General features: G+C 34.9%; 2 protein-coding genes across 4 annotated transcripts in view; both read right to left on the reverse strand.

Moving 5' to 3' along the window:
• stag2a (STAG2 cohesin complex component a) overlaps positions 1 to 4,375 on the reverse strand; it is a 29,905-nt gene extending 25,530 nt beyond the window's left edge. Inside the window, exons 1-4 of one of the 3 annotated variants that reach the window (NM_001100028.1) lie at positions 4,124 to 4,319; positions 3,362 to 3,444; positions 2,981 to 3,056; positions 115 to 249 (exon numbers count right to left, since the gene is read on the reverse strand). In NM_001100028.1, the coding sequence (NP_001093498.1) occupies positions 115 to 249; positions 2,981 to 3,056; positions 3,362 to 3,399 (249 nt within the window). In that variant the 5' untranslated portion in view covers positions 3,400 to 3,444; positions 4,124 to 4,319. Of the gene's footprint in view, positions 1 to 114; positions 250 to 2,980; positions 3,057 to 3,361; positions 3,445 to 4,044 lie in introns of all 3 variants that reach the window. The other 2 variants (XM_009301356.4, XM_017356146.3) reach the window with 2 other exon arrangements.
• Positions 4,376 to 4,862: 487 nt separating this feature from the next.
• acsl4b (acyl-CoA synthetase long chain family member 4b) overlaps positions 4,863 to 12,677 on the reverse strand; it is a 56,021-nt gene continuing 48,206 nt past the window's right edge. The window contains exons 12-15 of the mRNA NM_001099739.1: positions 10,031 to 10,225; positions 9,826 to 9,940; positions 8,588 to 8,745; positions 4,863 to 6,356 (exon numbers count right to left, since the gene is read on the reverse strand). Coding sequence (NP_001093209.1) covers positions 6,199 to 6,356; positions 8,588 to 8,745; positions 9,826 to 9,940; positions 10,031 to 10,225 — 626 coding nt within the window. The 3' untranslated portion in view covers positions 4,863 to 6,198. The remainder of the gene's footprint in view (positions 6,357 to 8,587; positions 8,746 to 9,825; positions 9,941 to 10,030; positions 10,226 to 12,677) is intronic.

A 12,677-nucleotide genomic window follows, 5' to 3' on the forward strand; every position in this document is an offset into this window, starting at 1 on the left:
CTGATGTATGGAATATAATACCGAAGCACGTTGAGTGCGTGTTTGTTTCTAAATGTGAATGAAAATGGTTTAATTATTCAGTGTGTCTGAAGATGCTTGCGTGTGTGTTGGTACCTGTGTGGCACTTTTGCCCAATCTGACAATCTCAAACAAGCTGAGATTCTCCATGTCATTCTCCTGATGGTGGCCATTGACCCGACCTCTCACCTCTGACCCCTTCAACTTCTCCCCAATGCTCTTCTTGCCCTTCTGGTAACAAATAAAAAAACAAGAAAAAGTCCATAAAAAAAATGGCTATTTAACCTAAGAAATAACTACAAACAAACAAATTAAATCTTGCAGTTCAAAAACAATTCTTAGGCTCATACTATGTCTGTAAATTTACGTCTCTTTGCGCAGATATTTGCACAAAATGTTTGACAGCTAGAGGAACCTCGTTTCACTGTACTTGGCAGTGTACAATGATTTAATTATTTTGGAAAGAGATAAGAGTCATAAGTGAAAGATAATTTCAAAACAAATCCTCCTCGACCCAAAGCTTTTTTTGCTGGTTTTATAAATCAAGAAAATTCAAACTATAGTAAAAGCGAACAAGTATTTATAGACCTCAGCTTGCTTTATGCCAAAAAAATGTGTAGCTTTGCTAGGGACAAAGAACAAACACTACTCAACGGATAAGACAAATGTTGTCAAGCCTGCCATTGGTAAAAAATAACTTGCATTCTAAAAGCTAAACAGAATGTATTTGAAAACATATGGAGTCCCTTCATCAGATATATCGAAGGTGTGAAATTAACAGAGGAAGAAGCTGATGAATAAATAAAAATGTTGTTTCAGTATTGATACACTCGTCAACCTATGTATTTGCTGTACACTGTATTCAGTATGATAATAATGATCACTTTTGATTAGATTACCATTAACTAAAAAAGAAGCATTTTTATTTTTTATTTGTTTATTTTTTTGTTTAGTTATGTATGTATGTATATATATATCAAAACATATATATATATATATATATATATATATATATATATATATATATATATATATATATATATATATATATATATAATTTGTTATAATTTGTAAATGTAGCAAGGTTATTGTTGTGTAAAAAATGCATGTAAAGTTTTGCACTGTATTTCAATGTATACAAACTGAAAATTACAATTAAAATAAATTATAGCAAAGAAAATAAATTTCTTAATTTTCAAAATTTCATTTCATGGAAAAATGCCTTCAATAAGTATGCAAAGATGAATCAAGACACAGACAAATAAATAATAAACCAATTGAAAAATGATAAAGAAAGAAAGAAAGAAAGAAAGAAAGAAAGAAAGAAAGAAAGAAAGAAAGAAAGAAAGAAAGAAAAAGAAAGAAAGAAAGAAAGAAAGAAAGAAAGAAGATATATAGATACATTTAAAGTCAGAATTATTAGCCCCCCTTCAAATTTTCTTTTCTTTTTTTAAATATTTCCTAAATGATGTTTAACAGCAAAGAAATTTTCACAGTGTGTCTGATAATATATTTTTTATAATAATTTGTTTTATTTTGGCTAGAATAAAAGCTGTTTTTTAATTTTTTTAACATTTTAATGTCAATATTATTAGCCCCTTTAAGCTATATTTTTTCGATAGTCTACAGAACAAACCATCTTTATACAGTAACTTGCCTAATTACCCTAACCTGCCTAGTAACATCACTAACCTAGTTAAACCTTTCAATGTCACTTTAAGCTGAACACAGGTGTCCTGAAAAATATCTAGTCAAATATTATTTACTGTCATCAAGGCAAAGATAAAATAAATCAGTTATTAGAGATGAGTTATTAAAACTATTATGTTTAGAAATGTGTTGAAAAAAATCTTCTCTCCATTAAACAGAAAATGGGGGAAAAAATAAACAGGGTGGGCTAATAATTCTGACTTCAACTGTATATGGGTAAATACAGAAGAAAAAAATTTAAAGCAAATACTAAAGTAATAATAATAATTCCTTACATTTATATAGCACTTTTCTAGACACTCAAAGTGCTTTACACAATGAGGGAAATCTCCTCATTCACCATCAGTGTGCAGTATCCACGTGGATGATGTGACAGCCATATTGTGCTTGACTGCACCACACACACCAGCTGATTAGTGGAGAGGAGACAGAGTGATGAAGCCAATTATGATTTGGGGATGGTTAGGCCATGACGAGTAGAGGCCAGTGGGCAAATTTGGCCAGGATGCTTGGGTTAAACCCCTACTCTTTTTTGAAAGACATGCTGGGAAAGTCTCTCTTTCTCCCTTTTGAAAATCTAGTCAGCAGGTCCTAAAATGTTAAGCTTTTCAATGACAGACACACTCTTTATTGTTTAAAAAAGCAGTTATAATAATTACGTTTCTTACATTAGGGCAATTGCATGCAAATGTCAAGCTTGACATGAAAAAGAATTAGGTTTACACCAAAATAGCAAAACTCTAAGTTGTGTGTGTGTGTGTGTGTGTGTGTGTGTGTGTGTGTGTGTAGGCTTGTATTTTACAGTACTGTAAAAATGCTCAAAAAGTTCTCTGAAAATGTTTCTAAACAATTATATTTGATTTACCAAAGTCACACAAGTGACATTTTCACATGTCACATGAATGCGTATTTATTTTCCTCATTTTAAAAATAATAAATGTTTATAGATTGTTATTTTTCTGACTCCAAAACTCTGTGATGAGTTGTTATATAAAAATAGAAACATGTTTCAATATAATGTTAACATCCACTTTCTCTGTGAATTTACCTTTTGGTTTTTACTGCACATGTTGCATCCATAATGCTGTATTACAATTTAAAAATAAAAATACTAGCATTTATAGCTCTCTTTATTAATCAACATTTATGCATGTACATGATTCTTATATCTATACATTTTAAAAAGTATATCTGTTTGTTTGATTAAGGAGAACTGAATGCATGTATGAAAGAGTTAGTGGCAAACACATACCTTTCCTTTTGCAAGTTTGCCATTTCGCCCTTCATGATCTTCAAGATCTGTGTCCGAGAGCAGAGAGTGTCCTTCCCTAAACAAACAAAGCACAGCAGCGTGTAACTGGACAGTAACTCACGTGTGTTTAACAATAGGTTAGGTATGCTTTGTGTGAGCACAGTGCCGAAACACTCTAGATGAAAATCAGCTCTTTAATATGCTTGAATACATTATAGCTCATATACATAAGCAAGTTGTCATTTAGCAGGTGCAGAACTCAAATGTACCTATGATGGCCATAAATGCTGTCTAGGTAAGCAGGTATCCATAGTTTGGGAAACAGACAAGCTCTGTTGAAGAAAGAGTGAGTTAACTTTATAGTGTGTATCAGACACTTACTGGTAAAAGTCTGCTTGAAGCTCTTGAGCTGCTATCATTTTCTCAACATCTTCTGTCTCTTCTGGAGTTCAAGTGTCCCCACACTGCAGTAGACAGACAGACTCACAAATGAAGAAAAACACACACACAGCAGCATAAAAACATTATCTGCAAACGTCTGCACATGATATCAACATCTACGTATGCTTTAAAGTAATCATATAAGACTCATACTGCGGTTTCTGAATAAGGTTATTAATGCGGTGGATGTTAGTGTGAAGGACGTGTGCATTATGTGTGTGCACTTTAATAATAAATATCAGACATTTGCATTCAAAACATTACTGTAAACAATATCTACTTGCTAAATATCACACAAACTCAATAAACACGTACAATGCTTGTGTATTCGTGTAACGTTAATGTGTGGTCATTTATTTAACTGTGTTTTTAATGTTCAGTTTGATTTCCGTAAACACGGGCTAGCATGCTAACAAGCTAACGGGGCCTCCAGCTCCTCTAACAGTCATTAAAACCGCCCCAAACCCACTAAACAATGTCAAAGTCCCTGCAAAACCACATTTAAACTTTACGTTTTGCCACAATAAACACATTGTAGTGTTTCAACAATTCTCACGATTTAAACTAACGACTGAAACTGTCACATGAACGACACTGGGAAATGCATCCCACCGCGAACTCACAGTAAATGTCTTCAATTTGTTTAGTTTTTTTCTAAAATCGCTGATATTTATGAGAATCGGCCGCCATTTCCTCCCTCACCTCCCTCAGCGTGAGTCCAGCAGCATCAAACCCGGCCAGATACGCCGCCGAACAGAACCGAACCGGACCGGAGCTCCGCGGTTAGAGCATTAAAACATTATCCAAGTGGAACTGGCTCAGTTCTGTTGGTGTTTCGTAGCTAAAAGAGACAGTTTGGTGCTGTGGGTGGACAGGAGTAAAAATACAGTCTCGAGAAACCCAAAACACACTTATTACGCGTCCACGCACACCCACATTCTGGTATCCACACACACAAACACACCCACACACACATACATATTCACATCATGGGACTCCCACAAAACATTTGTCAACTATTCTTCTGTTGTTTTGTTTATAACGGTTTAGTTTTCTTATCACACTGTTTCTATTTACAAACAAAGAAACAAAAAGACTTGAATATTGTTGACTTTATTCATGAGAAACAGATTTTGAAGTGTTTTATTTTGTCAACCATTTCAAATGCTTTAGTATTGTAAAAATATATATCAGACTTGATATAAAAATATCCATACTTTTAAAAAAAGTGGCAAACATAATTTTTCCTAATCAAAATTGAGGAACAACAATTGGTACAGTAAAGCTTTGACAGATCAAATTGAGCTACTGAATTCTGAAATTTAGAATCAAGCTACAGAATGCAACAAGCATTGAAATCATGTGGAGCTTTGGTGTACAGACTAGTAAGATAGCACAGAATTTGTTTTGATAGATGTCAGGACAGCTGTTTTATGAAATATACTGGGAAAAAAGCACATATTTTTCAATTATTATTCTGTTACTTTGTTTATAACCGTTTAGTTTCTTAATCACACTGTTTCTATTTACAAACAAAGAAAGAAAAGACTTGAACATTGTTGACTTTATTCATGTCAAACAGATTTTAAAGTGTTTTACTTTGTCAACCATTTCAAATGCTACAGTGGTGTAAAAAAGATATATCAGACCTTTATATAAAAATAATCATACTTAAAAGTGTCAAACATCCAATTTTCCAAATGAAAATTGAGGAACAACAATTGGTACAGTAAAGCTTTGACAGATAAAATTCAGGTTTCTACTGAATTCTGAAATGAAACATCAAGCTACAGAATGCAACAAGCATCAACATTCTGTGGAGCTTTGGTGTACAAACTAGTAAGGCAGCGCAGCATTTTTGTTTTGATAGATAATGTCAGGACATAGCTGTGTTATGAAATATATTGGAAAAAAGCACATACACAAGGAAACAACCTGTTAAAAAACTTAAGCAAGTTTGCATTGTGAACAAAAAACATCTGAAAACACATAAAACAGAAAAGCAGTCAAATGATTTAGTTTTGTTCATCCAAATAGTAAATGAATGACAGTTTATACTGAGGAATGTTGATACAGCTTTTTTGAACTATATAATATTATAGACAGCATAAAATGTAAAAAGATGACTTCCTAGTTTTGTGAGGTGCCTTGAACCCGTGCACATGAACGACTAGAGATGAAACATACAAACATCCTAAAAAACTTTTTTCCCTTTCATGTCAACAGTAGACAGAATCAAAAACCGATTTCCTATACATATGTAAACATAAACTCAGACCACATTATTTTCCACAATTTACAGAGTTCCCAGGTTTATTTCTGCAGATCTTTCCTTAGAAATAAGGTTATTGAATCCCTAAAAACATTGCATCAGCATTTGTTCAACTGACTTTTAACAAAACAATCACATTGACAGACTAAAAATGTGAAACTGTACATCCCAAAAACACTTTCAAGTAGATATGGCAGAATTTTCTATTTAAAAAAAACATTTGACATAGCTATGCTTTAAGGCACCTTTTTGGGTAGAAAATACAAAATAATACAACTTCACTGCATCTTTATTGCTTTTAAATTAAGCTTTTCCTCATAGTACTTAATCACAGAGGAAATAGTGATCATTTACATCCAGCAGAGGGCAGAATGGTGTTTCTACTTAGATCAGCAGGGTTGGCAGTAAAATGTACATGGACGAATCCCAGTTGGCTTTCATTTTTCATGTTTAGTGAAAAGTGTAAAACAGAAGGGAATCAGCCTCACTAGGTGTTTAATGTTCATCACTTAGCCCCATATAACCTCTCAATGTCCTTCATATAATGATTTTTTAGCTCTTTCCTCTTTAATTTAAAGGCATCTGTCACCAGTCCTGTTTCTGGAGTCCAAGGCTCAGAACTTAAACGGATCTTCTGCGGAACCTCAAACCTTTCCAGTTTACCTATAAAAGTAAAACATAGACCTATTTAATTTACAATTTATTTACAGTTTACGCACACACACACACACACACACACACACACACACACACACACACACACACACACACACACACACACACACACACACACACACACACACACACACACACACACACACACACACACACACACACACACACACACACACACACACACACACACACAGGTATTGGTGGGAATTCATTGAATCTCTATGAGTGTAATTTAGTTTATGGAGTAGCCTATGGCCCTACACTGTTAAGTATGATTTTTAAGCATTTTACATTTTGAGAAGACATGGTATGTCCTTATAATCCACCATAATAGAGTACAACTAGGTCATACCCATGTCATTATACAAGTTCCTGTCCTTGTATGTGTATATATATATATATATATATATATATATAAATTCACCAGCCACTTTATTAGGTACACCTTTTTTTTACCGGGTTAGACCCCCTTTTGCCTTCTGAACTGCCTTAATCCTTCGTGGCATAGATTCAACAAGGTACTGGAAATATTCCTCAGATATTTTGCTCCATATTGACATGTTAGCATTGCGCAGTTGCAGCAGATTTGTTGGCTGCACATACAAAATAATCTCCCGTTCCACCAAATGCCAAAGGTGTTCTATTGGATTGAGTTCTGGTGACTGAATACAGTGAACTCATTGTCATGTTTAAGAAACAATACTCAGGTAGGCTGTGGCATTGATACAATGCTCAATTGGTACTAATGGACCCAAAGTGTACCAAGAAAATATCCCCAACACCATTACACCACCAACACCAGCCTGAACAATTGAAACAAGGCAGGATGGATCCACGCTTTTACTGCCAAATTCTGACCTTAACATCCGAATGTTGCAGCAGAAATCGAGAGTCATTAGTCCAGGCAACGTTTTTCCAATCTTCTATTGTCCAATTTTGGTGAGCCTGTGCGAATTATAGCCTCATTTTCCTATTTACAGCCGACAAGAGTGGCACCTGGTGTGGTCTTCTGCTGCTGTAGCCCATCTGTCTCAAGGTTTGACGTGTTGTGTGTTCAGAGATGCTCTTCTGCATACCTCGGTTGTAACCAGTAGTTTTTTGAGTTACTGTTGCCAATATCAGATCAAACCAGTCTGGCCATTCTCCTCTGGCATCAACAAGACATTTGTGCCCACAAAACTGCTGTTCATCTGATATTTCTTCTTTTTTTGGACCATTCTCTATAAACCCTAGAGATGGTTGTGCATGAAAATCCCAGTCGATCAGCAGTTTCTGAAACACTCAGACCAGCCCTTCTGGCACCAACAAACATGCCACGTTCAGTCACTTAAACCACCTTTCTTCCCCATTCTGATGCTCGGTTTGAACTGCAGAAAATCGTCTTGACCATGTCTATGAGCCTGAATGCATTGAGTTGCTGCCATGTGATTGGCTGATTAGAAATTTGTTAACGAGCAGTCGGACAGGTGTACCTAATAAAGTGGCCAGTGAGTGTATATTGATATATATTGATCAATGTGTGAACGTTTTGTAAATATGGTCAAAAATACTGCCTGAACAGTACTTTTTATATGAAGGACTCGAGACGCACTGACTGACAAAATCAAAATAAATGTTGTTTACACACACTCCAATAAACCTCTCTTCAGCTCTGACACATGAAACTAATGTTTTTGCAATGTTCAAAAAATGCTGAAATAGTTAATATTTAATACTATAATTTAATCTTTTAAGTTTCTAGAAGGAGTTATTCTCTTTCTTTATTTTTCTGTCAAATATAAATGTTTCTTTATTTAGATAGCATAAAGAATGCTAGAAAACGGTAGCCATTTAAATTCATAGTAAAAAAAAAAACATAATTTCTTTTACTATAGATGTCAATGGCTACCAGTTTTCAACCTTCTTCAAAATATCATCTTTTGTGTTCTACCAATGAGAGAAACTCAAACTGGTTTTGAAAAAGCGATAGGAGATTAAATGGTGATCTAGCTTTAACAGTGCATTACTGCAGAGTTATTTTCAAAGTCACAACATCACAAATCAAAGCTGGGTATATTTACGGGCAAGTAAACAAATGAGTTCAGCATGGGTTCCAAAGACATGTGAATAGTCATAGCAACTTATTTTCTGAACAAAACACCAGGACAGGTTGTGTTCCAGAGTTAGTTTTTTACAGTAAATAAATATATATATTAAATTAAAATGAAAAAAGGTCTTACTTGTAACTGCAATCTCTTTGATGACTTTCAGCACCTCCTCCTCCATCATAGTGTGGTTACAAATGTCATCCCACTCGCCATCTATCCCACTCTTTTTTGCCAACTCTGTCAAGTTCTTCTGATTGGGCACCACAAAGCTGATCACATAGTTCTGGTCACTAAGGAAGAACACAAGAATTGATCTGTGTTTCAGTATCAGTGTACAGCTTAAATGGTCTATATTAGAGGTTTGTGCAAGAAACACACAAGAGGATGATTTTTTTGTGGCTTTTAATCACTGTTTGTCAGCTTGAGGACATAATTAATTAATAAAATTAATTAATTAAAATAATTATTACAATGGGAGATTAGTTTTCTTGCAATATTCCTGTGATATGAGGAAATGCAGAACAAATCTGATCCTTCATATCTCTAATATGAATTAATTAACTAATTAATTAATTAATTCGGTAACACTTTACAATAAGGTTTATCAGTTAATGCATTTACTAACATGAACAACACATGTACAGCGTTTATTAATCATAATTAAACATTTACTAATGCATTATTAACATCCAGCTCCATGCTTGTTAACATTAGTTAATGCACCATGAGTTAACATGAACTAACAATGAACTACTCTATTTTCATTAACTAATGTTAACTAACATGAACAAATACAGTAGTAGATGTATTGTTCATTGTTTGTTCATGTTAGTAAATGCATTAACTAACATTAACTAATGAACCTTATTGTAAAGTGTGACCATTAATACTAATATGCTGATTTATTGTTGAATAAAAACAATAAATGGAATGGCACATTGTTTTTAGATTCATTGTAATGTTTGGTAGACTATCTGCCTCAAACATGAATACGTTTATTTAGTATCAAACAAAAAAAAAAAAAAGCTGAAAATAATAGAAAGAATATATATTCATCAACAAAATGAGAAGCATTGAACATCACATTACATCAAGAGTTGAATAAAATGTATAGAAGAAGAAGAAGAAGAAGAAGAATTCCCTTGATAAAATCAATATCAAATAATATCAACTAACTATTATGGATAGCAATAAACACCCATCAAAATGTCCATCAATAATGGATCTTAGTCTTGAACTGATCATAATCCTACTGCTTAAATGAATGCAAAAGCAGAGTTTGGCAACAAAATGTAGTGTTTATACAGGTTAATTTCTAGCTACAGAATATAGTGAAGTATAATAGTTTTTTTTATAAAGTTTCCCTGTACCTGCTAGCATAGACGCAGATGTTATCAATGAGGGGACTGTTTTTCATGGCAGCTTCAACCTTCCCCAGAGACACATATTCACCTGCCTGAAGCTTCACCAGGTCTTTCTTCCGATCTGAGAGCAGAAGTGTATCATTGGCAGGTTCTGTTTGATGTAACCCAGCACCAGATGACTCTGACGTAAGATGATTCAGAGTCTACTCACCCACAATTTCCAGACAACCATCTGGATGAACCTCCCCAATGTCTCCAGTAGAGAACCAGCGCTGGCCCGCTTCGTCAACCCAGAAATTGTCATTTTGCCCCTCCCCCTCACTCCCATAGTATCCCATGGCAACATTTGGTCCACCAATCAAAATCTCCCCTCTTGGGTGAGGCTTGTCCTGGCTGGTGTATCCACCTACGAATGACAGGGGTTGTTAAAAGTTAGGAATGTGAAACCAAGAGGAATATATTATACTGTTGGCACAAACGTGTATAATGAGATGGGTATGACAGAATTTATTCGGGGAACATGACTTATGAGGACATTGCCCAATGTCGTCAATTTTCAAAAGGATTATAAATCATACAGAATTAGGTTTTTGTTTGAGAGAGTAAAAATGCAAAGTTTTTTTCTAAGGCATAGGTCTCAAACTCAATTCCTGGAGGGCCGCAGCTCTGCACAGTTTTGCTCCAACCCTAATCAAACACACCTGATCCAAATAATCAAGGTGTTTAAAAGAATCATGAACACTGTCATTAGAAAGGTCAGCTGTGTTTGATCAGGGTTGGAGCAAAACTGCGACCCTCCAAGAATTGAGTTTGAGACCTATGCTTTAAGGGATAGAGTTAGGTGTAGGAAGGGCGTAAAGAAATAAAAATACAATTTGTAAATACCATTACACCTACAGAATGTCCCCACAAAATAAAAAAACAAACCAGCTTGTGTGCGTGTGTTTGAGAATGTGTGTGTGTAGTCTTGTTACTTTATGGGGATCAAATGTCAAATCAAAAGGCTTTTCGCACTGCACTTAACCCCAAGTTAGGGTAATTCTAACCACAATTTTTAACCCTGGGTAAAATAAAAAATGTAAAAATGTGTTAGAACCACTTTTTACAGGGGCTGAAACCCTGCTAAGACTTTGCACCGCAGTTTTGACTTGGTGTCTACCCTGCATTGTGGGCAACACGGTGGTGCAGTAGGTAGTGCTGTCACCTCACAGCCAGAAGGTTGTTGGTTCGAGCCTCAGCTGGGTCAGTTGGCGTTTCTGTGTGCATTTTCTCCCCTCGTTTGCATGGGTTTCCTCCGTGTGCTCCGGTTTCCCCCACAAGTCCAAAAGACATGTGATACAGGTAAACTGAATAAGCTAAACTGTCTTTAGTGTATGTGTGTGAATGAGAGTGTATGGGTGTTTTCCAGAGATGGGTTGCAGCTGGAGGGGCATTCGCTGTGTAAAGCATATGCTGGATAAGTTGGGGGTTTATTCTGCTGTGGCGACCCCAGATTAATAAAGGGACTAAGCTGAAAAGAAAATGAATGAATAAATGAATGAATGAATTAATTAATTAATAAGCCTGCATTGCGGTGCTTAGTTTGTTTAATGTGAAACAGAATTGTGTTTACTTGTTGCTGCTGGATCCTTGGCAACAGACAGCCAATAAGAAACTGAGCAGTGAAGCTCATCTCATGTCAGTAAGATGAAAATTAAACATGCAGCAAGTGAGAGAAAAGTAAAAAACTAGGAGTGATGAGATGGTAAAAAGACACAATTCGACTTGTTTTCATTCATTTGTAGTTTTGTTTTTGTTTTCTTGACTTCGTGGTTTTCACGTGGCTTAAAACAACAAAAATCTATTCATCCAATCAGTTACAATGACATTTACAAAACAAAAAGTTAACCCAGGGTTTGTGAATGTACAGTGTGAAACGTCTGTTAATAAATACCCAGAATTCCAGCCCTGTAAGCAGCCTATTAATAAAGGGTGGCTCTTTTCTCAAAAATATGGAGCCTTTTACAGTTATATAAAGGTTCAAATACTACATTATTGTGACATTTTAAGCACTGATATGTGCTGGATTAGCATGTTAGAGCTTTGAAACAGTAGATATGTATGTTATTTACGCCTAATCTCTCGTTATACACTTTACTAACCCACGAGGGTGTTTAAACATTTGAATCTAAATTCGAACAACGTCAAATCACTACTTTTACCCCTTTGTCCACACTATCATATCAATCTGCAACTTTTGACCTTGTGAGAACATTTTTGTAAAGCATTTGTGCATGCATTTGGTAGAATGTTTTGTTAGGTTTGCCATTTCACTTTCCTTTTGTTATTTTAATTTCATGTGGTTTTCAGGCATGAGAACTTGGGATGTCCCATTATTTGGTATTCACAAGAAGAATAGCTTCAAATCCATTAAGAAAGAAGTATTTTGTATATATATATAAAAAAAACTTATAAATAAAGTATTAAAAAAAGAATGAAGTATTTTAAAAATGTCAAGTGTATTTATTGGCTGGGTTTAGTGGTAGGGTTGGGGAAGTGCAGGGTTTCTGCAGATATCATAATGTCAAATTTAAGACTTTTTAAGACCATCAAGTATTAAATTTAGGACCTATATTGCAACATCAAAAACACGCAAATACATAGAGAAAATGCAACAATCAGAAAATTAGTGGCAAAATAAATATATTCAAACTGAACACTACTGAAGTTATCTTTGAAATACAGGAAAAAACAAACAAACATCTTAAGGCTGATTTATACTTTCGCAGGTCACTGTATCGCACACCTTCATAGACTGCGCGTGCACCTCAAACAGACAAGGCTCTTTAAAACAACAGGAGTAGTCAAAAGAAAGCCAC

Source organism: Danio rerio, chromosome 5, assembly GCF_049306965.1.
Source record: "Danio rerio strain Tuebingen ecotype United States chromosome 5, GRCz12tu, whole genome shotgun sequence".
NCBI lineage: Eukaryota > Metazoa > Chordata > Actinopteri > Cypriniformes > Danionidae > Danio > Danio rerio.